Source organism: Thunnus albacares, chromosome 8 (genome assembly GCF_914725855.1).
Source record: "Thunnus albacares chromosome 8, fThuAlb1.1, whole genome shotgun sequence".
Lineage (NCBI taxonomy): Eukaryota > Metazoa > Chordata > Actinopteri > Scombriformes > Scombridae > Thunnus > Thunnus albacares.
The window spans coordinates 13,114,996-13,140,242 of NC_058113.1; the positions used below are offsets into that span (position 1 = coordinate 13,114,996).

The following is a 25,247-nucleotide window of genomic DNA, read 5'->3' on the forward strand; positions in this document are numbered from 1 at the left end:
TTACCGCTGTGTGAGGTCCCTGGCAGTCTGTGAAAAAACTGTGGTATGTTCCCATAGATACATCCCAACAGATGAGCTCCCATGATACCCAGCCTACATCGTGGGGAAACTACAGAGACCCGTTTGGCTTTTACCATCACCTGCGGCATAGCGCACATAGTGCACACGCAGCGGCGATTTCCTCTATGACGGATTGAGATTCTGCAAAAAACTTATGGATAGTTGATATTTGTATCGCCGGTACATATCAACTGTCCCATGCATGTGGTCTTGTTTTTATTCAGTAACCTTCTCCTTAACCTGTAAGTCGCCTTTTGCACTGGACGCTTTTCTGTCCCAGCTGAAGAACTGCGTGCCGCGCTCTATTGACAGCTCCACTCAACCTTTAATATTTGGCCAGGATGGACCTGCTGCAATGCCATTATAATGGCCTATAAGCTTTTTTTCGCATTTTGGATCAACATGCTGTGAGATTATTACAACTAAGGTCGATCGCTAGCCGTCGCGCGCCCGCTTGCTTTTACGCACAACGATGAGCTCGGAAAAGCCAAACTTTAGGTCACAGCCCGTTGTGAAGAGCGTTTTCATGTTCCGCAACGGTGACCCATATTATAACGCTCGCCGGATAGTGATTAACCAAAAGAGAGTGTGCAACTTTGAGACTTTGCTGAGAGAGGTGACCGGAGGGATACAGGCACCCTTTGGAGCGGTGAGGAACATCTACACACCTCGAGGAGGCCACAAGGTGGACTGTATGGAGAGCCTTCAGAGCGGGGAGCAGTACGTTGCTGCTGGGAGAGAAAGATTTAAAAAGCTGGAGTAAGACTAAATGTTTTGGGCCTAATACGTTCAAATAGTTACTCATATTAGATAGAACATGCAAATATGTGTTGTTATACTGACCAATTACATGTTTAAATGCAACACTGGGTGACCAAAACTTGGAAGGGTGTTCATTTGTAAGAATTTGAATGGTACATACTTTTATTTTTCACAGAAGTAGGCTGCACACTCAAAGTAGGTTCCAAAACTTGTTCTCACTGTTATCAGACTTTGCTTTTATAATAGAAATGTGGATAATGAGCATCAGACTGAGTCATGGTCTTAAAGTTTATGTGTTTCAACAGTTTTACAGCAGTGCTGAATCACAGCTTGAGGCAGATGAGATCAGTAGAGAAGTGGGCTGTGCCCTAGCCTAAAAATAAGTGGACTTATACTGCAGATAATGAGATTTGTGCAGCAAGTTATTCATAGAAGTCAGTGGTGAAGCAGTTAAGTGGGAAGCTATTCTTGAGCCATGACGTTTGTGTACTATCACTGTGCCCCTGGTGTTTAATGTTGATGTAGGTATTGTGTATATCCTCCACTGCAGTACTGATAGGCCAGATACTGCACATACATAGTCATGCTGTCCCTCTTTCTGCATACCACATGTTGCTTCCCTTCCATGAGGAATTGTGTGGAAAATCTGTTCCAATGAAGGAGATGTAGTAGAGGGTGACTTAAAAGTGCCCAAGTGTAATTAATCAAGAAACCATTTTACTTTTATGTTTACACTTATTATGCATAATAAGAAGCTACATGCTAGGTACTCTACTTTGATTGACCAGTGCTTATACAAGAGGTTGATATGACTTTTAACTTCATGGTTGTATATTATCATTACAGAATAAGTGTCAGCACAGTTGCATCCCTAATTGATAAAATTTTATAGTAATATTTCTGAGTTTGTGAGTGACAGCACATCTCAGTTTAAAATGTGAGTGCTGTGTATGAACTTAGGCTCTTATCTTATCTTTATGTTTTGTCTGTAGTTATCTACAGATTGGCTCTAGAAAGAAGAGGATGTTGCAGACTCTTCCAGTGCAGGTAAGGCAAAAATGCTATATATGTAAGAAAGCCTTTTTGCAGTTTAATAAGTCAGGAAAAGTGAGTTCCTTTAAATTGTCTGAGCTCCAACTGTGTGACGATAAAAAGAGAAATGTTATAAACGACATTGTATTCTGTTTGATAATCTAGAAGTGCATTTTAATTTCCCAAGTCACTGTTTACAGTATCTATCCAATCAACTGTGGCACTTCATGAAGGTACATCTGCTAAGAGCTGTTCCTGGTATTTCAAATCATTTTGATTTTTGGCATTGCGCAAATATAAACTGCAGAGATGCAACCCGTTTACATAATTTACATAGTCTTGTCAATCATGCAGATAATCCTGGGGTGTGGTGCATCCTCACATGCACTTGCCAGAGAAGGTCCTCAGGTTCTACCCCACCTCCTGGTCCTTTGGTTCTGCAGTGAAAGGCACTAGCCTCACCTGATTCAATGGGAATGTGTCCTTACACTTTCATTCGCTTTCTAACTCATTGTGGACTGGACAATGTCTTCACAGTAAGCTAGTGATAGTTGCATGACACAAATACAGTGCTATGTTTTTGCCAACCACAAAAAAGTTTAGTAGCCACATGAGACTGAGCACCTTAAGTGGATTTGCTAAATTGCTCCAACGTTATTGCATTACTTTAAATTTACTTTTAGAGATTAATGACACCCTTCACCACTATGTCTTAAAGGCAGGTTTCATTTACATATCCTTACTCAATCCAACTTTTCAACATTTGAAACTACTAAACATTTGAAACCACTAAATGCAAGATACATGAGGATTTGGGAAGATCACCTCAGCACTCCTGCCCCCACCCACAGTGTAAAGGTTTTAGAAAGATCATTTAAGCAAGGTGTAATGTTTAGCATTCGTCTCTATTGTTCCCCGTGAAGAATTACTTTGTTGTTGTCTCAGTGGCCATGCATTATTGATTTATGGATCATAATCATCCCTCCTTTCAATGCATCTTTAATCACTAGCTATGAAGTCACAGCCAAATTGAGAGCGGCTTAAAGTCAGGTAACCCACAAGCTCATCTATTTGAAAGTCAACTGCAGGTCTTCTTTCCAAGTGAGTGGTTTATATAAATTTTTTTTTAAAAAAAGAAAAAAAAGTTGAAGTTCTTAGGATTGTTTTATAATAATGTATTATATGTATAATATATGTTTAGAATTTAGTTTCTTTTTTAAAATAGTATTTTAAAACACCAACTATAACTTTGCCCTTCATTTTTGAGTGACAGTGTCAGATTGTTATATTATCAGTTTCTTTTAAACAATATGGCAAAAATATGGGTGCAAAATTGTAACATGCTAATCATAGTCAAAGGAAACAATCGTTCACACAAGGTCTTTGTCAGGATCTTGGTCTTTTGCCTTGCGGCCAGATCCTCAGAAGCATTGGTTGTGTGCTCTGCCTCTCTCCACTATAACATGTTAATCGTATAAAAAGAGAACCAGGATTTGCGCTCTGTGTTCTTTATTTTGTTTTATCACCCGCTAGCAAGAAGCTTAGTCATCACAGATAATCCTTGAGGACTTGTTGTTGTTGCTGTGATTACTGGTGAGCATTAAAAGAGCCAATCTAGTTTACAAGGACCCTGCTTCCCCCCTCAGTACCCCACTTAACCTGGCTGATTGTGTCAATTAATGATAAGAACTCTTTGCTGGCTGGACAGTTGGCAGGTTAGTTTCTTGTCCGTACTGATTTTGAATAAATAGAGAATCATAGGAAGAACTAATGAAGTTTTAGAACTGTTCTGTATGTGGCTCATTTTGACTACAGCTCAGAATCCACCTTCTGATGTTGGTCCCTGCCAAAAGTTTCCTTTTTTTACTCACACTAGATCCTCTGTTGTGTTTAAACTTCCCCTTCTGCCTTGTAATTTGCTTTTTTTGTTCTATGTTTTGATTGGATGGACTTGAGAAGACCCACTTCAAGCAGCGCTCCAACCAGCTGGTATGAGAAAACAATGATGTTAGTCTAATATGATGGAGTATCTAAGCAAAATGAAAATTGGACATAGCGATTTTCCCCATCAGTAAATATGTATATTGTGTGTAGTAAAGTCTGCATTTGGTTTTCTGTTAAAGTTACCCACTACAAGTTTGAATGGAATCTATAGGTTTTGCACTAACAGTAAGGACACCAAGAGAAACAGAGATACTAGGCTGATACCAAGAGATACTAAGCTGAGGGGACCTCTCTCCACTGTGTTATTAAAGATCATCTGTTGGTGAAATTCTATGTCAATAGAAAAACAAATCTAGTACATCTAATGGCTCCCTAGTGACAGACGTATAGGCTACCTTGTCTTGCTTGCCTCTGTTTGTTCCCAGCTGGGATGGGTTACTAGCGGAGTGGTTTATGATAGTCTCTGTGGTTTGTACTGTGCATAAAAGGCAAATGGCTTTAAAGGAAGCACAGTGCATTTTTAACAAGCATTTTTGGGGATTTTGATTATGTTAGAAATTATGTAAATTACTCTGCATTTTAGATATTTTTTCATGATTGTACTATTTCCACTGCTTTTAGCTATATACACAGGGCTACAACTCAAGAGCGTGTCTCTAGTCTTTATAAACTCAATGTATGTATCTTGGTACTGGTATACTTCTGATTATGTCCCACACCTTTTGTTTTAAGAAGTAGGTATTTTGACTTTTACTTCTACCCTTAACATCTCTGTTGCCATGGTGCATGCACAGATCCCAGAAGACTTTTAATATACCTCCTCCCTTATCTGTGTTTGTCATAGGATCTAAATCTTAGTCCTCAGTCACAGTGGGTTGCCAGGTGTCATGGGAGTGAACCTGCAGAGCTCCCTCTTTTCAACCCCACAATCTCATAAGACTATAGAGGTCCCTTTCTTTTGCTGTCATAGAGATGACACAGATTCTTTTAGTGAGTAAAATAGTTCTTTCTCTATGCCTGTAGGGGTAAAATCTTTTGATTTCACACAATCTTGTTTTCTTTTTTTTGGTTTCTTGCAGCATAAAGGGAAAAATGAAACAACAAAAGAAAACTGGATGGATTTTTAAACATTCCATAAGAATACACACACACATTAAGTTCTCAAAGTAGTAATAGGTTCCATGTTATCAGAAAAAAAATATATATATACTGTGTATGTCAAGTGCATTTCACACATAGTGATTCAAGGGAGTTCTATCTCACGCAAGCTGCGCCCTCCACTTGACTCTATGGGTACTACTCTCACACAATCACACACACGTATTCACCCACTGGACTTTGCATAAACGTAGCCAGCCAATCAAGACGTACCTGCCAGAATACGTGTGGAGCCCACAGTATATAAGGCAGAGTGCCTGCTGTCCAACATCCTTTTCTCTTCAGCGAATACAAATACTTTGCCCACTGTTCATGCTGCTCACAGCTATAATGTTGAGGTTGACGTTGAGATGTTGTCTGTTCAGAATGTTTTTATTAGAACAAATTACATTTTTAACACAGCGAGTTCTATCTCACACAGGATCCGCCCTCTACTGGACTCTATGGGTACTACTCTCCTTCAATCACACTCATGCAATCGTCCACTGAAATTTTCATGTACATAGCCGATAGTGGTGGAGCCGAAGACTAATCTGGTATTTGGAAAAGCACAAAAAGTGGGTTTTTACAAATAGGTGTTACATAGCTATCTCAATCTCTCTTCTCTGCTCTGCTATGTTACATATATTAACAGCTCACATCCACCTGCTTCATGACACACATTTCCTAATCACTCCTGGAGTTGAGGGTGTTCTCCAGAAATAAAGCTGAGCTACAGACACATGTGAAGTGCTCTCAAGGGACTCTCCATAACCTGTTGTTCCCCTTCCTCTTTTCCCAAAGTTAGGTTGTAAAAAATAGGCAATAAATGATAAGTGCAAAGAAATAATTGACTTTGAAGTTCTTCCCTACACTTTACATGCTGTGCATTCTCTGTGTTATCGGTGTATAAAGAGCTACAGCTCTGTCCATGCAGTGGTGCAGAGTTGAGCTTCAGCTCAGTAGTCAACACAGTTGTCTACAATCTGGAAGACTTGAGTTTAAGACCCAGCATGGGGACCTCCTTCACAAGATAGTTTATTGATGAACACTTATTTTAAAACTTTAATATCCTAAAATTAAAAGTGTAATAAAACAAAAACAGGATTTTTACCCTTATTTCCACTTTTATTCAAATACAAATACAGATACAAATATTTTTGCTGCCTCAACAACTACATTTGTACACAAATACAAATACTGGGCTCTCTGCACATCCCTAGTAGCCAGCCAATCAGGATGTGCCAACTGATTATGTGTGTCTCATACAGTGTATAAGGCAGCACTTTGCTGCTGCTCTCACCCTTCTCACTTCAGTGACAGCGAATCTGCTCACTGATCTTACCTCTCCACAGATGGAGTCACTGCTCCAGCAAGCTCGTTCCTGCCCGCCATGCCCTGGCTTCATCACCGCTGCCAACAGACATTTCTTCCACTGCAAGTTCCTTGGTCGGGATCATGTAGAGAGTGGCATGATGCAGCCGCCGCCCTGCGTTTACTGCTGAGGACTTCCTCCGTTTCAACACTGGCAGCGGTGGGACCATTTTTGGCTTTGTAACGTCTTACTCCTCTGTGATGAGAGTGACCCGGAGCTCAAGATAGATTTCCGCGTCAATGATGAGTCTCCTGCTTTGTCCAGTGCCCTGCTGCTGCCACCACCGCTGCCACCGCCGCTGCCACCACCACTGCCACTGCTGCCGCCACCGCCGCTGCCACCAGACACCTCAGCTTAGACTGTCCCAGTGGCTTTGCTGATGGACAGTGATGACAACCTGTGTGTCTCCTTTTTGCAGTGTTTGCTTGATAGAGGGCTGGCTCATGCCACTATTAAAGTGTCACAAGGGTTTTGGCAACAGAGCAGTCTTTAGCCACCCTCTTGTGAAACATTTCTTGCCGGGGGTCTGGAGATGCATACCTCTATCCCCCAGTGGGAACTGCCTCTGGTGCTTAAGGCTCTGGTCAAGGACCTTTACAAGCCTCTGGAGTGCTCCTCTCTGAAGGTGTTGTCACTCAAGACAGCTTTGCTGCTTGCTCTGACCTCAGCTAAGAGAGGGTGTGAGCTAAGTGCCCTGTCAGTTCACCCCAGCTTCATGCTGCTTCATGGTGCCCACAGTGGAGCAACTCTCTGACCAAATCCCTCCTTTGTTCCTAAGAACATACAGAGTTCTTTCAGGTCGAGGGTTATTCAGCTGGATGCATTTTGTCCTCCACCCCATGTGGAGGACAGGGAGGTGAAATTGTATCTGCTCTGCCCAGTTCACACGTTTGCATGTTATGTTGAATGCACGGCCCCCATCAGATGCACAGAGCAGCTGTTTGTGAACTATGGGGATGGTGTGGCTGGAAAAGCTCTATCCAAGAAATGTCTTGCTAGGTGGCTTTGTGAGTGCATCTCCCAAGCCTATAGGCAGGCAGGAAGAGACCCTCCCACTCTGGTCCGTGCATACTCTACATGCAGTGTGGCAGTGTCAGTGGCCTCATTTAGTGGGATGAGTGTCGAGGACATATGCATGTCAGCGTTGTGGTCTATGCCCTGTCCATTCATGGGTACTATCTCTTGGACATGTTAGGCTCCTTTTCACAGTCTGTGCTTGCTGGATCAACCCAAGACTGGTGAAAATGGTGGGTGTGTATGTCAGCTGTGTTTCACCTGACCACCCTCTGGGCATTATACACCTGCATTTTTCCTGTGCTCATGGATGACCTGGGGAATGAGGTGTGCGGAAGGTCTATTGCGTTACAGTAGACCCCTGAAAGGTTAGGCCATGGCCTCACCCCTTCAGTGGTACACTATCTGGGTTGGCCCCCTACTTCTCCACTGTGGCAGCCTAGCTATAGAAGGATCAATGGGGCTGGGTCAGATGTTATGTCATGGCAGGGCATTCATTCATTGGGCTACACCCACTGTACCCACAGAGTCCAGTGTAGGGCAGGTAACAAAGGTAACAATATTGTAACCCTAGTTCTATTAGCACAGGCAGAGCCCTCCACCTATGGGCCCAGCCACTCCTACACCACTCACTGAAGAGGTTGCGGGATGTTGGACAGCGGGCACGCACCCTTACATACTGTGGGCTCCTAAAGTATTCTAGCAGACATGTCCTAAATGGCTGTCTACGTTCATGCAAAGTTCAGTGGGCGAATACGTGCATGTAATTGGAGGAGAGTAGTACCCATAGAGTACTGTGGAGGGCTCTGCCTGTGCTAGTAGAACTAGGGTTACAATATTGTAACCATCGCTCGTCCTCACCACGCCCCACCCACCCACCCCCAGATTCCATCTGCCTCTGTGGAGGCACCCTGACCAACCTTGTATACTCTCATCACACTTGCAAACACGGCCAGTTGCATTTGTTGTAATACACTACAAAGACAGAGGTCTCACTGGGTCTTTGTGGTGATCAGTGATCTTTGGGCAGCTGTATGATTGACATATGCAACTTTTGACATGCTTCACTCTTTGTTGTCCATATTTTCTAGGCCAGACCACTGCCACAGCATCGAATCGTCGTATCAGCTCGATTCTTGAAACCAATCAAGGAGCCATGTCCAATATTGTAAGTTCAGTTTCCCGGCCAAACATTTTATACTGTTATGAAACAATCCCAATCTATACTATAATTTTACCTCCAATGTTTTTAGCTTAATTTACATTCAGTACCTGTATATATTGGTTTATTCCTCTGTTCATTGATTTATCTGTTGAGTATAATAATATAATGTAACTGTCAATATTAACATTGACTGTGTGGTGTGAGTGGCAGATGATGTCACAAACAGCTGACTCCTCATAGGGACACACTTGAAAAGAGAAACCAGTCTGCATCAGTTTCACGGTATTTGCTTAACCATGTGTATTTTATTTACTCAGTGTGGTTGCAAATGGGGATGTCTTGAACCCCGCCATGAGGTTGCTGATCCACCAGAGAATACTGGGCCAGTTTGACAAAATACTGGAGATGATCACAGAGAAGATGGGTTTGAGAGTCCTGGGTGGTGTGCGAAGGTACAACTTTAAAAAGATATATACGCTGCACATGGACTGTATGTTTTACACATAATATAATTTCTGTCTATATGTGTGGACAAAGTCACTCAAGAACAGTACATGACAGAATCGTCAGACTGACACCACATGTTCCCCCATTATTACAGATAATCTCATTAGATTTCCCAGCACTTTGCTGCATAAATTTGCATTTTAATGAAAAAGAACATTTTCATCAAACAGCTTCAAGTCACTAATGTAACAGACATCTGCACTGTCGTAAGTGATACAATATGTTGATCCCAAGAGTATGTGTTATTGGATAAACTAGCTTAATGAATGATCATAAGGTGATAAAGGGAGGACCTTTGGCAAAACAAGTGTGTCTTGACAAACTGGTATAAACACATGATGGAAAGCATAGGGCTTTTGACTCTGTGTCCCTGTTCTAGTCTCTACACCTATGAGGGCCACCAGGTGACCGATGGGAATCTGCTGGAGAGCGGTCAACTCTATGTGGCTGTTGGAAGAGAAAGGTTTAAGAAGCTACCTTACAGTGATCTGCTCTTCACCAAACCTCGCGGGACACGGAGGGTCAATGGGTAGGTGCCACTCTCTAAAAAATATAATGGTGTAACATGTTGTTTTAAGACTGAAAACTTGATAGAAAATGCCGAACTAATGAGCTTTTGACTATGTGCTTTTATTTACCTCCACAGAAATTAAGACAAAAAGATCATTAAACCCACTTACAGAATACCATTGAATGTTATAAGCCAGGCAGTATTTATTTCTTACAGGGTTGTTTGGGTGCTCTGTTATTTTGTCCTTGTACTACTAGGTGCAAAATAATGCCAAAAGGAGCCATGTCTTTATATTTATATACCTATATTTTCCATCTTACCATAATAAAAAGAAAACATTCATATCTGTTTGAAAATGTTTGAAAATAGCAAAGGAACGTCTTGAGTTAATGTCTTTGTGTACAAGGTTAATCTGTTTTGAGTAAGATATCTTTGGTTATTCATTTCACAGAAATGACATTTACCAATCATACATGTTATTAGTATCTATCAGTATGCAGAGTCCTGCTGCTGTATAAAGAGTTGTGGAAATTAACAAACACAAAACCATGGCTACCAGGAATTGGTCTTGGAGATTGTTCACTTTCTGTTTGTATGTGTTGCTGTGAGGCAACTCAACTAATTATTCCTCCAGGGCTATTATCTCCCATCAAAGCTCCTGAAAGCTACATCCCATAGTTCCAAAATTAATTTTAAAGATGGATATTTCCCGCATATGAATAAGAGTGTTGCATATATGTTCAAATGACTTTTACATGAAATAATGAAAATAATTGGAAATATTTACTATTTCATGTCCACATACATGCAGCAAAAAAAAGATCTTAAACATACTCTTTTTAAGTAGACTTTTTCACATTACATTACCTATGAGGTGGGAAGGAGCAGTGCGGATTCATTAGTTATCTTTAACAGCGCATTGTTTAAACCTCTAAATTATAATTTGACCTTGCAGTTTTTGATTTTCAGATAAATTTTGGTACCACTGGTGTTTACAGAAATACAGTACTCTGTAGTTGTTTCAGGTGACTATGCTGATGAATCAGTATTGTAATGTATATATGTAAATAAAATGTATTTTGTCTGTTTTGTGTTTACAGGATGAAAGCTTATTCTCTACCTCCAATCTACCGATTCTCAAAGCAAAATGGAAATGTAAGAATTTCATGTGCCTTTTGCATGAAGTATTTAAATGTATATTTAATGTTTTGCAAACCATAAAATGAGAGAAATCCAACATAAACATAGCTTAAACAGTACAATACCAGTTTAGATCGAAATCCTTATCTATAAACTCTTGAACATAAACAGAGTAGGGAGAGAAAGTGTTTGGTTGTCTGCATCATTTAGTTGTTTCAAGTTAGGGTTAATTAGGGATGGCTGGAAAAAGAAACTTTCTTCAACACATTCTTCAAATGCCCAATGCTGAGGTAAAGGGACTATTGTTTTTATACTTGATTGTTATTTTTAAACAATTAGTTAACAAAGTTCTCGTTTTCCTTGCCCTGACCAGTCTTAAAATATCTGGTCTTAACCCTCAAAGCAAAACTGTGAGAACTCTGGTCACAATTCCAGGTCATGAGCTTTAGATAAATAGAAGCAGAAAAAATAGAGACAATTATCTTCAAAATTTTCTTCAACTCAATAGGAAGATGACCCTGATATTTTGTACATCGTGTACATATTTCTATACTCTGTATACCTTTACTGTTGGTGATTTTGGTGGTGGTTTTCCACAAGTTTTTCCCATCAACTGAATTGGACTTCCACTTCCCCCAGAGTAAGTCCATGGTCCGGAGCAGTGATAGTGGAGATGGAGAGTCCAAGGGCTCTCCTCCGGTCCACAGTGGCAGCAACAAGGAACACCTGTCCTCCATCGTCAGAGAGATCTCTCAGGCCCGACTTATCTCCCTCAGGAAGAAGAGGAGTGGACAAAGCATGACCCTCGCAACCTCTGACAATGGTAATACAGAAGCAAACAGAACCATATGGATAGGTATGGAATGTGTTTATACCAGTTGATTTCCAGCAGGCCTGACAATTACAAGCCTTTCATTGTCTAATAATGAAGTCAGATTTTATGACCATGGCTTTGGAGATCAGCAGCACTTTATTCAAAATTACCTGTGTCCTCTTAGTAGTTGTCTATATGTACAATATGTGTGTGTGCAAGTGGGAGTGTGTTATTGCCTATAAATTCATGATAAAGTGAATATGTGGTACCCATGCAGATATAATCATACACGTGTGGTTGTATCTGCTTGCACAATCCATAAGAAATGTGCCTTGCACATTACATAGTCCTTCATAAAGACACTTCCTGCAACACATGTCACAAATATGGCCTGAGTACAGTTATTATTTTAAGATACACAAGTATATGATGTAATGCCTACTCCTTGCAATCTTATGTAACCTGCTGCGTTCAAAAATGCCCACTTAGTGGCACTGTTGCTCTGCAGCAAATATTGGAAGTGGGTCTAGCATGATGACATTAAACACTATTACAAGAAACACATTACGTCATCTTTCAGGCTTTATCATCATTATATTCTAATGTCCTGCTGAAACTCAGTATGTCCAGCTAGACTTTACTTTAAGGCTCACTGGCAGCTGGCATTCTTCTTAATATTAATATGTAATGTTTTGTTGCTCTGGGACCATAATAGATGTTTTACATATATGGCAAATGCATTGTGCGATGTATAGTCAGACAATGTGAGGGGGAACTGAAAACATTTTTTCAGATCAGAAGTTTGCAGATAAAGGGATTTTAATTTTCTGCAGACTGCAGCTGACCTTATTGTAACTCCTCCTGCGGCATGAACCACATCACGTCATCTTGTGGCTCATGATAGATGTTGCCTGTTTTCTCCTCTGGCAGGATAGTTGACAGCAGAAGCCCAAAGGAGCGTGGAGAATTGTGTCTGTGGTTCAGGGGAGCTGGCATTTTGCATCAAACGAGAGGAATGAGGAATGTGTGTGTGTGTGTGTGTGTGTGTGTGTGTGTGTGTGTGTGTGTGTGTGTGTGCCTTTATATGTGTCTGTGTGTGCAATTGTGCGCATGCCTGTTTATTTGAAACCTGTAATGTCACCCTCAAAATCCTCTGTACATCAGATTGTGTGGCATGTCATATTACAGGCACAGAAAACCATGTTGCATTATTGGTCCCCTTGGGTGACATTGACCAAAGATTAAATTAACAGACAGACAGCTCAGAAAACAAGATCAGGCATTAGACAAGATCGTTTGAATGGCTTGGAGAGCATATCACATTCTCATGCACCCTTCACTATTTGACCTACAAAGTCTTCTGCCAAATGCTGTCATGTTTACAAGAAATAAAATTTTCTTTTTTTTTATCTTGGCATAGTGTAACTGATGCGGTATCTGTGTGGCAGATAGAGTGTGTCCCTGTCCATGGTGCTGAACAGACTTTGTGTAATATACAGTGGGCTGAGGTTTCCCAGAGGCATGTTTATCCTTTTTTGTTCATTGCCGCTCTGAAAGCAAATCAATGCTTAAATTTGGTTTCCATTTGCCTTCTCAAAAGCAAACAAGTGCTGAAATCATAGCTTGCAATTGGCTCATCAAAAACAAATAAGCTCTGTACCTATTAGCATTCCCAGAGCAACTAAATTTAGTGTTGAGGTTATGTTTGTCCAGTTTTGCTTCCCAACAGGAACACGATGTTCATATCACCTCTATTTAGTGATTCACAACAGCACAGAGATGTGTTTGCCGTTATTTTCCCTTTGGGAAATCCTGCCCTGGCTGTGTAAGAGGTAAACACATCCCGTTCTAGTGCCAGAAGGAACACAGCCAAAAAAGTTGGCTGACTGGCAGAGACTGTGGAAAGAACACAGCATGAAACCCACACTTCAGATCTCTGGTGTGCTGGAACATTGGAACGAAAACAAAAGATTATTATAAAGGTGTCATGTCATTATAAATGTATTTGTGACAAAGGAAGGGGGAGAAAGAGACAGAGAGATGTACAGACAGAAAGGTATGGTGACAAACAAGCAGAAAAGAGAGAGAGACATGAGAAAAAAGACAAATGATTCCGTAACTCGAGATTTTCCGTCTGTTCTGCACTGACTCTGTTGTGACAGGGAGGTCAGTTTTTGTGCGTGTCTCTGTGTGTGTTGGTACGCCAGTCCCCATTATTCACTGTCTATCAGCTGCTGAGAACCAGGCGGAGGATAACTCAAGCAGTTTCTGTCTGGTGTATTGTAAAGCTTCTGACTTTTCTGCTTCATTAGAGTGAACACAGTGGTGAGTGACAGCAAAGACAAGGGGGAGGTAGTGCGACAACTCATGCAGCAAAGGTCATGGAATGAATTTGAACTTACTACGTAACAAAGACATTTGACTTAAAAGACTAAGCAATAAGACACATTGCCTGCTGTATGCTTCACCCTGTGCTGAAAGTTAGCTCTTTTAAAATGGGAGATTTTCAAGTTTCTTTCAAAAGCACATTCATGTTCAGTTTGGACTTAACCAATAAGCAGTTGTTGCTAACCTCAAAATAGAAATGGGATGTTTATCAGTATGCTCTTTCTTAAAGGGCCCTTGTATTCAGTTTGGTCTAATGGCTCCCTTGAGAAGACAAGAAGAAGAAGAAGAAGAAGAAGAAGAAGAAGAAGAAGAAGAAGAAGAAGACGAAGAAGAAGAAGAGGGAAAAAAGAGCAACAGGAAGGGGAAAAGGGAGAAGAATAAAACATAGGAGAAGGGATGTGTTTTGGCAGGTGAGCGAAGATAGGATGTAAATAGAGTGGAAGATAAAAGACAAGGTTAAAGAAGAGGGAATAAAAGGTTGATATGATGAAGGGAGGAGAATATTATGTGTAAGGAGAAGACAGGAGAGTACAGGTGCAATCAAATAGTGAATATGAAGAATAGCCTGAGATGGTGGAGGATGAGTGTTGGGTGAGAAAAAAAAATATTGAAGGGTAGAGGGATGGGTGGGGTTTGGATAATTGCCTTTCATTTGGATAATCTCTCCATTTAGAGTCATCAAAGCAGAATTTTACTTGCCTCTGCCCCTTGCTGGGGCCAAATTGCTGCTCTGGAAATCAACAAAAGAGCCTGGTACTCCAAAGAAGGAGAGACACACAGAAAGGTATGGACAAGAGGAGAGAGAGGGAAGACAGCGACCGAGGGAGAGAACAACAGGAGGGAAAGGTAGGGGGGGGGTCCATTGACAGAATGTGAAATGTGTTCACTGATTACGTGGATTCCACGTACATGCCTCCATGCACGCATTAATGAAGGGGCATGCTACTGTATCCTAGGAGGCTTTTTGATTGTGAGTATGTGCTTCTCAGGTCTATTCTGAACATGAATGGTATTGGTCAAAATAAGCATATTGTCCTCCTTTAAATAATGGTGAGCATTCAGCCACTACTACAATATTTATATACAGTATGACATAAATGCTGCAGTGCAGTGTTAGTACTGGCACAGATGAGCATGTTGCGGGAATCATCTGACTGAATTAAACAATTGCTCCTGAGACTAAATGAGTCAGAATAAAATCAGCATATAAAATGATGTTGTGTATGCATGTTTTTGTACTAATGGTTGTAGATTTGCACACTGCAGTACCTGCAGTAGATGGTAGCCAGGGTTAGAATAATAACTCCACACCAGTAGCTGATGGAATGGTGTATATGGTTAATGACTTCTCCTTTCAGATCTAGTTTCCACATATGAACTGTAGTTTTGCTATGGCAGATCTTTTGGAGGTCGTGGATATCTAGTTGCAATTTCAGCAGCTCGAAACCCAGTGATTCAGTAAAAAATCGACTGATTTAATGACAAACCCTTTAAATCTACATTACTACTGGTTAATAGTTCATTTTACAACAGTAAGGCATTGGACACACCCTGAGGTTTTTCTCCTTTGCTCTCTCACACACAAACACCTACAGATCAGTTTCTTTTTGGTTTTTTTTCTAAAAAATTTGAGTATTGCTCATCTGGCCTTTTGTTTCGTATCTCCAGGAACTCAGGAGGTGCTGAGTTCCAAATAAATCCAGGTAACTCAGTGCTAGCATTGAAACCTCAAGGGCATCCACTTTACACAGAACCTCATGTTCTGAATAGCCTGCTGCCTCCTTTTCATGTACTGGGCTCCATATTTCAATTCAGCAGGAGCCAATTCAATTTGTGCTACATGATGGATCCACATTATGTCCATCCCTATTATTTTCCTTGAAGGGAATTTTATTCCAAGTCAAGGAAGTTTTAAGTTAAGGTTTTTTTTTCAGAAAAGTAATTTAAAAAAAATCCAAATGGAAACATTATTATTGGCAAGTTGAATTTAAGAGAAGGAATATTGTTGCATGTGTGAGCATGTCTGTGTGTGTGCGTGTGTGTGTTCATGTGTGCACCTTCTCACATGCATAAGACATCCAGCCAGATCAGCCCTCTGCCTCTGGTGTCATAAAATGTGATGCTGCCTTGGGGAATTAGCCCTGTTAGCATATGTATCTATAATGCCTGTCAGAGTGAAATAGGGTTCAAAACAGCGTCGGGAGGCAGGAGACATGTACACAAAGAGGCTGTGTGTTTTAAATCGTGTGCCTGTGTCAAAAAGAGAGGCTCAGCAGCAAAGGATGAGAAATAGCAACATTTAAAGGAAGTTGTTTTTTTTCTTGCTGAGTTCTTAGAAAGTGTGGTTTGCGTGCACCATGTTTAAAGTATTCATGTGTGTGTTTTGTGCGTGCCCGTATGTCACATTTCAGACAACACGGCCATCCTTCCCTATCCCTCCTTCATTCTTCCGTTCCTTTTCACTATGGCAGAAAAAGTTTCTTCATGACCCTTTGATGCAGGATTACTGGATTAAAGAGCAGGGTAGCTGTACTAATCTGCTACATTAATCTGTTAACAAGTGTTTCAGCTGTGACATACAACAGTGCTGGCTGTGACATACAAAATATAGGGTTAGGGTAATGTGTGACACTTTCACTGACACAAATTTTCTTAATGTCTGTCACTTCTAATCTAACCCACTTTGCACATTTTATTCCTTTTTTGTGGTTGAGCTCACAGTAGTTGTGATAGCAGCATCAGCATCTTCAGGGTTTGTATCTGCCTGAAACACTGAAACTGCTTTGACATACAACCTAAATGGCAAGAGTAAATATCTTGCATTTGTGGAGATCTAAAGTTATCATGTGTCAGAGCTGGGCTTCAGGGGGGCATCTGAAGTTGATGCGTTACCAGAGCAAAACACTTTGTGTTCATCAATGTCACTTTTAATACAGTGGCTCATACATTTTCAAATGTTGCGTATTTCTGTCATTTACCAGTTTTAGAGGGGCAAAGATAACTTTTTGCAAAAGATGTAGATAGCATCATTACAATGCAAATTTTAGATGATCAATGAGAAGAGTAACTATTTAACAAAGGGCTCTGCTTGTGTTCATAGAACTTGAATTATGAGACATAAGTGCTATTTTCAGTCTGTCTTAGTTTTAGTGACCTATATTAGAATTATTGTGTTATAGGTTTCCTTCCAAAATCAAATAGTCAATGATAATGAATGTCTCTGAAGTTACTGGTTATTAAGGCTTAAGAATATTTATCAAAAGGCTGCTTTTTAAAGCATGCAATTACACTTTGTTGTGTGGAGAAATTAGAAAAATCATATTTTAATATCTGTCCAAATGAAACTGATTAGACAGAAGCCATTTTGAATAAACCTTTATATAATGAAGACACTGGGTGGTCAGGTTTCAGGCAGATATGAGAAAAGTGAGAGAGAACAACTCCATGAATTATTAAAATATTTAACTGAAGCCATGACCTTTTTGAATATTACTCTGCCTGTCTGGCTGCAACATTGTTAAGCAGAGCTTCCCTCTGATTTAATGTCAAAGCTATCTAGCACAGGACTACACACTACTGTACAGAGGAGACATCTCCTGCACTACTGAAAATGTTCAGTGTAAAGATAATGTATTAACTTATTTAGATTCAACTCGGAAACAAATCTTGATGTAAAAGATTCATTACAGTAATACATAGTGGACATTATTATACATTATGTCCTGCCCACATAACGTAAGACCTATATATGTGTTATTAATCCATTCAGAAAAAAAAAAAAACAACTCAAAAACATATGCTTTGGATATTTTTACTACAATTTCCACCAGTGCTACTGAGAATGAGAGGTATGTTTACAGGGAATGGGATAATTTAAAACACCCTAACCCTCTCTCCTTCACTGTATGTCTTATAAGCCTATGAAATACATGAAAATATATTGTCTATGTGTGTGTGTGTGTGTGTGTGTGTGTGTGTGTGTGTGTGTGTGTGTGTGTGAGAGAGAGAGAGATAGAGAGAGAGAGAGAGAGAGAGAGAGAAACAGATGGACCAGCAAAATTCTCCAGTCGTCACATTTTTTACGAAGCAGTTTGATTTTTTTTCCTCTACAGTATGTGTCACATCACTATAAACTCACTAGCAACTGGGCTTCTCTCATGGATGCTGGCCATACGGTCATTAAATGCTTTTAACAGGACCCTGGTCAGTGACTGGAGCACACTTGCTGAGTGGCAACATTTCATAATTACCATTCAGAGTTACCACCCATGTTGTTTTACACACCACCATAACTCAGCCATTTGCTGAGTGGGGTATATCAGCTGGGTGTAAATAAGTAATATACTGTATACTGTATGGTGATGTACAGGGAGTGTTGTGCGGAGTGAGGTACATTAAGTAGAACATCAAGACTTGAGTGTTTATTTAACACTGCCGAGGTAATCTGCTGAGAGTAGATTTGGCATGTGTGGGTTTCTCCAGCATAGTTATATCACAGCTTTTAAAAGCAACATATGACTAACAATACTGATTTAATGTGCATCAACATGCTCTCATTAAAGGTAAATGTTTTTCACAAAAGGACAGAGATAAAAAAATACAGCATAATTGTTTTATTATGTTTAACAAAAAGAAAGCTTTATTCACATGTTGATTCATTCTTTAACTCTCTGCTGAGTGTAAGCTCATTGAAACAGCTTCTGCAAAAACAAGACAAGACAAGAACAAAACAAAACAAAACAAAAACAACAACAACAACAAACATTCGTTATCCTGTAGCAGAGATGAGATGTACATGTTTGCTTATACTGTGCCAGGACTTCAATGCAGAAAAAAAGAGTGCTATGGCAGTTTGTTGACAGTATAGTTCAGGTTCATGTTTCGACTGAGCACCAGGAACCACAGGGGGTTGTTTCTGCTGTGATACGTATTATTGTTTTATTAATTAAGTTGATTTAAATAATCCTTACATATTTAATGGAATGATATTTACATCATGTTACCTGATGTAAATTGCACCCTGTATTTCCCCAGTGTGTTGGAACTGAATGAGCATATCAAATGGAAACATAGATCAAAGCAATGCAGCACAATGTTACTGTATGAAGCATAGAGATGGAGATCATGAAAGTCCAGGTTTTTTTCTAACAAGTCTGTCCCCTAAAACTAAAATCCTGCAGAAGTAAGGCAGTGTGTGTGTGTGTGTGTGTGGTGTGTGTGCATGTGTATAAAACAAGAGGTGGAGTTTGCTTTTGAGGAGTGGGAGATTATTGCAGTTTACTACCTACTATCACTTCATCTTCAGTTGTGTTTTATTACATTTCTCTGGAATAACAGTCATTTATAACTTTACCTTTCATAAGAATGGCAGCAAGAGCCATTTATATGAGCAATTATACCCATTTACTGTTGCATCCTTGTTTTACCTCACACTGATGGACGAGATGTCACATTACTTTTGAAGGTGGCTGTGCTCTGTCTGTGTTTGTGTGCCAATGGCGTAGAAGTTAAAGATGGAATTTGTGTGTTTTTGCCTGGTTATGAAAGAAAAAAAAACAGCAACAGACACATGTACACACACTTGCACACACACACACACAAAACTGTCCAACTATTTGCAATGCCAGAACCCAAATCTACTGGATTTAATGACGAGCAGGAAGAGAAGAGAATTCTAAATATTACATTTAATTTGATTTTGCATTTTCATGAGCCTGTGCCTCATCCTCAAATCATGTTAAGATGTTTAGAGTCGTAGCGGCTCATCCACTGCTTACTGCTTACACTCAATCGTTTTGGCCCTAGCTGTTAATGAATGCAGGTGATTTCCATAAAATATTCTTAAAGAGGTCTGTTATTATTACCATAACGTTTCATCTTCCACCATAGCTAAACTTCAATCAGTTTTGCATTTGAAATGCATTAAATGTCTCTGTAAACTCTTCTAATCTCTACCCGAGTCATTTTTCTTCTTTAACTGGTATGTGGAGAAAGGGAAACTAATATTAAAGACATTAATTACACTGTTCTGTTCTTTTTTTCCTACTCTTTTGCTGCTTATTTCTGATTGGAAATTTCAGTCTCATCCAGTGTTTCAAAACAAGTGTGTAATTATGTTGTTTATCAGAGCGTATAGTTGTATTCCTCTTATGATGTTTAGGGTTAATTACTCCAAGGCCTTTGATGCATGTGCTCACATGAAAACTAAAAATCCTGTATTTTGTACTCAAACAAACCTGTCTTGCTGAGCTGATTGCTTCAATTGAAATAAGTGTGTGGCTGATATTGAGTCGCAGTATGATGTCTTCATTTAAACACCAGGATCCACAGTATCATTATGCAGTTGTTTAGACAGGAAATGATGACAGGTGTTTGCTTTGGGGGCCGGTGCAAGATGTTTTTTTTTTCCTTGCTACCAATCTACTAGCCTTCAGTCTGCCTCAAACAGTTGTGTATTAGGTAAAATAATCTTGACCAAAGCTTGCAATTTAGGAAATGGAAAAGGTTCAGGTGAAGTAACCAGTAATTTCTCCAAACTACAATGAAAACTTGGCACTTGTTTTTCCCTTTAAGACAATTTTGAGTGACTACCTGAACATTGAAAACCAGTGTCAGGGATAAATATCAGTACTGGAGGTGGGAACCTGAAAGAATCTTGACTGGATAATGTTTCTGTATGTTGTGTGCGTGGGGTAGGTTAAGTATTACGGTCTTTGCATGAAGTATGATTCATCTGCAGTTGTTCACACTGGATAATGAAAAATCCCATTTTTCAGGGTATTTCCTAATTTTATTGTCCTAAGACATCCAATGCAATTCAATGCGCCAAAGCGTCAGCTTTTTCCATTACTCAACTTGTACAGTGAAAATTGAACAAGGAAGTCAGGAGCCGGAAACAGAGAAAGCTCACTGTCTCCACCTGAATATTCCTGTGGGGATCAGCATGATTAAGGCATTGGTGGCAATAATGATGACAATGACAGTGTTCCTGTATGACATTTTTTATTTTGAATCTGCTCACAACCCTCAGCTTCCCTGCTGTTCTCTTTTCCCTATGAGCCTGTAAAATGTTTACTGGCTCTCTGGCACATTTCCATTGTCTAGAGAAGTTGTTTACTTGCATGAAATATTGTTGGATGTGTTTTTCCTCTTTACCACCAGGTGCCACTCTTGTGCCATGTTTGTCCAAGCCTGAAAACAGCTGCTAAATAAAAGCTGTATAATTTCAACAAGTCACTTACTGGAGGAAAAATAAAAGTGCACTTATTTATGGGACAGATTTTATGGAATTTTGTCACAGTTTATAGATTTCTGATGTAATGGGCTTTGACTGAGGAATTCAGGTTTTAGGGTCTTAAAAAATAGTCAGCACATAAAGGGGGTGGGGCATTATATTAATCTGTATTAACCAGCATTGTTTTTAGTTTTCTGACATTGTGCTGTAATATTCAATGTATTTGTATCTGCTTTGTTCAGTGTAAGTTTAGATGACCCTCTTCTAACGCAATGTGACACATTATTCATGTCTTTGAACCTACAAGTGACTACTTTCATTATCTTTCTGTCACAATTTTGTGTCATTTGCCCAGGACAAGTCAAGTCAGCTTAAGCCTGTGTGAGATAGAAAACAGTCAATACGTAAGCATTTATGCCAGAATGACACTTATCAGTCACCTTTATGTTATATAACAAGCCCGTTCAGGATACAATATCACACATCAAGATGAAACACAAGCATTCCTATATGTCATCATCACACTGAAACATGCTTTGAATCAATCAGTTTTTTACCCGAAAGAAACAGCCACCTTTCTCTTAAATGATTTCCTCACATTTCTCTCATTTAAATTATTTTCTATGATCAGTGTGCTTAAAAAAACTGTTTTTAATCTGTTTCCAGATGAACTGGAATCAAAGGCTGATGACAGAAACGCTGAGGGCAAATCCTCTCAAGACGAGCCAACTGAAGAGGTATGAACATACATACAATAGACTATTGCAAGCAAAGACATCTTTGTAAAAATATGTACTGTAGGTATATATTCTGATAGGTCATCAGGACACACAACAGGCACGGTTTTTGGTGTGATGTTGAGGGTCTTTGTCACATGTAAATCTTTCACTCATGGTACCCAGAAAATATACCCAGACTCTTTTTTCAAATCACTGTAATGAGTCAAAACTTGTATTTCTACTGCTTTCAGATGTAGAATTTATGTTGATATCACTCATGTGGATGTGAATTAGTTTGATTCATATCTGCTATAAATTATGTACTCAATGAATACCCTCATTACCATAATTACCTATTGTTTGAAATACTATGAGTTGTTAGAGCACTCAAATATCTGTTGTTTCTCCACTACTTGTTGAATATTGATTGACATGCAATATAAAAGGGTCTTGAAAAAAATATGTAAAGCTTTTACTCCACTTGATTTGTAAGTGCTCAGGACTAAACAATGCTGTCACTTACTCAGGAAAGTGGAGGTCATAAGGAGGATTATTGTAAACAATCCAATTATACTGTATGCCTGTTCAAATATTTAGAGATACAAATTGTTTCTGTGGTATTATTGCATTACAGAAACCTGCAGCCGTTGATACAAAAGCCTCAGAGGAGAATGGTGAAAAGGCAGAGGAGAAAGAGGAGACTTATGCTGAAAATACCACTGAAGAGGAGACTTCAGCTAGCAAACAAGAGCCAAAGGAAAATGAGGAGACAAGTAGTCAAATAGAAGAAGAGAAGAAGGGAAATGAGGAGACAAGTGGTCAAATAGATGGAGAAGAAAAGAAGGAAAATGTAGAGACAAATAATGAAAAAGAGGGAGAAGAGAAGAAGGAAAATGTAGAGACAAATAACGAAAAAGAGGGAGAAGAGAAAAAGGAAAATGTAGAGACAAATAATGAAAAAGAGGGAGAAGAGAAGAAGGAAAATGTAGAGACAAAAAATGAAAAAGAGGGAGAAGAGAAGAAGGAAAATGTAGAAACAAATAATGAAAAAGAGGGAGAGGCAACAGCAGGACTTGAGGAGAAGGAGGAGGAGCAGGGCTCCAGCAATAGCAACAATGATAAGACTCAGGACAGAAAAGAGACAGAGGATGGAAACCATTCATCTTCTGAAGGTGAAAAGGATGAGCAAGACAAAACAGTAGAAAAAGGGACACAAGATGAAGACAGTGGAAAGGAGGGAGAAAGCAGCAAAGACCCAGTTAATGATGTAGACAGAGGAGAGGAACAGAAAGAGAAGGAAAATAGCAATGATGCAGTGAAGACTCAGTCAGATAATGAGACAAAAGAGAACAATAATGGCAGAAGTAGCAGTAGAAACAGTAACCAGGAAGCTAATGTGAGCAAAACAAAAGAGGATGCTACCAAAGAGTCAGGAGAGGAGGAGAGACAGGTGAATGGAGAGGTCAGTAGTGAAGATGATCAGGTGGAAAGTGAAGCAGAGCAGGAGGTGGAAGAGAAAAACTCAGCCAGTCGCAAAGATGCCACAGCAAATGGAAAGAAAGGGGAGGATAATGATAGTGAGAATCAAGATAAAAGCAGGAAAGTGAAGGATTAGGGAAAAAAAGAGCAGTGGTGAAAATAGTAAGCAATACTTTACAGTGCAATTTAAAAATAATGAAGGTGGTAACACAAATTCATTGAAAGCAAAGCAAGCAGGTCTATTTTACTAGATGGGCTTGTAGATTCTGCACTGAAAATAGCATCAAATAATCTCAAATTCAAGTAATTGAAGCTTTGAATGGCCAACTGCTGAATGATGTGAAACAAAACAAGGAAGAAATATTGTATGTATTGTATATATTCAAAATGCTATTTATTTTTAACATTATTCATATGACAATCCTGTCTGAAACAGACAAAAGCTATAATAATATAATCTTATTTTAATATTTGATTAAGATATACTCTAACTTCATGGGCTGCTCTAGTGTTTCAGAAATGTTGACTGTAATGAGTGATGCTGGGAAAATGACAAAGTTTCAATCAAACATCAACTGTTTAAAAAAATATATCTTTATCTTTAAATGGGTATGATTCTGCTAGATATTTGTTTTTAATGGTTTTTTGTATGTATGGTATTTTTTTGGATATTTCTGACAGCAAGTGTGATGCTAATTAACAATAAGATATCACAACTGTTTAAGTACAATAAGCTTGAATACTCTCAGCATATATGTCTACATGTTCAACTAAATCATATGATAATGAATATAGATTGAAAGTCTTTGTGAAGCTTTTTAGTCATTATGTCTATTTTTAGCCATGCTTGCAGCATGGCTCTAGGGATGGCAATGTCAGTCTGTCAGTTCGTCTGTTGGTTGGTCCTCATCTTTGGTCCAGACTGAAATATCTCAACAACTACTAGATTGATTGCCATGATATTGTATACATATATCCAAATTCCCCAGAGGATGAATCCTGATGACTTTGGTGATCCCCTGACTTTTACTTTAGCACCACAAGCAAGTTGACATTTTGGGCTTTTAGTGAAATATCTCATCAAGTACTGGATGGATTTCCATTCATTTTTGTGAAGATATCCACAATATTTGGAGGATGATTCCTAATGATTCATCTACAAGATGAATGTGCATCCTTTTAGCTCTGATGATCCCCTTACTCTTCTTCTTGCGCCATCATCAGGTCAGACTTTTAATTTTTCCAATATATTTGTTTATCAATTATTATTATTCATGGTCATCATTACAAATATTATACCTTCTCATCATTGTGATCATGTACCTCACAGAGCCGCTAGTATGGCTGTAGACTTGTCTTGTTAATTTATATCTGTAGTGTACCATCACCAAAAGAAAGAAAATTACAGTTAGGCATTTTCAATGTATGTGTGAAACAATCTTTTTTTGTTCTTCTCTTTATCCTTGTGACTCTGTGATAAAAATAATATAATCAAATTTATCAAAAATAATACAAATAAAAATGATACTTAAAAGGTGGTAGAGATAACTTTTTGACGCAGTGGAAACATATAATAAATTAATAGGCTATAGATACTGTTTGTCAAACTGGGCAATCTATGTGAAATGATGAAAGGTAACTATGTTTGCTGCAGTCACTGCTGCTATGGGAAATGCTGAATGCCTCTTTGGTAAGTACTTCTTATTCAATCCAATCACCAGAACAAAACGTTGACATTGAACATTTCTGTAAACCACAGAAATCTTTAGTGTATACGTTTCAACACATGTAATACGTATCATATCAACATTTCTACAAACGTAGCATATTAACATTTCATGATGTTTTATGGTGTGACAACGCTGTGGTTAAGGTCTGGTTAGGTTTAGGCACAAAGACCACTTGGTTAGGGTTAGGGAAAGATCATAGTTTGGGTTAAAATAAAATAAAAAATAAAATACGGCCG

The 25,247-nt window shown here is 39.2% G+C and overlaps 1 protein-coding gene across 1 annotated transcript; it reads left to right on the plus strand.

Annotated features, from left to right (window-relative positions):
- Positions 1-24,745, plus strand: LOC122987247 (doublecortin domain-containing protein 2-like). The gene is made up of 10 exons (XM_044359032.1): positions 1-819; positions 1,815-1,869; positions 8,416-8,492; positions 8,807-8,941; positions 9,376-9,525; positions 10,608-10,662; positions 11,287-11,470; positions 21,750-21,820; positions 22,437-22,538; positions 22,830-24,745. Exons 1-10 carry the CDS (start codon positions 533-535, stop codon positions 23,415-23,417), a joined length of 1,704 nt encoding a protein of 567 aa, XP_044214967.1. The 5' UTR covers positions 1-532; the 3' UTR covers positions 23,418-24,745.
- The last annotated feature ends 502 nt before the right edge of the window (positions 24,746-25,247 follow it).

Coding starts and splice junctions, on each gene's coding strand:
- LOC122987247 (XM_044359032.1), top strand. CDS start 533: ATGAGCTCGGAAAAGCCAAACTTTAGGTCACAGCCCGTTGTGAAGAGC. Junction 8,493..8,806: donor AAGGAGCCATGTCCAATATT/GTAAGTTCAGTT, acceptor TTATTTACTCAG/TGTGGTTGCAAATGGGGATG. Junction 11,471..21,749: donor CCTCGCAACCTCTGACAATG/GTAATACAGAAG, acceptor ATCTGTTTCCAG/ATGAACTGGAATCAAAGGCT.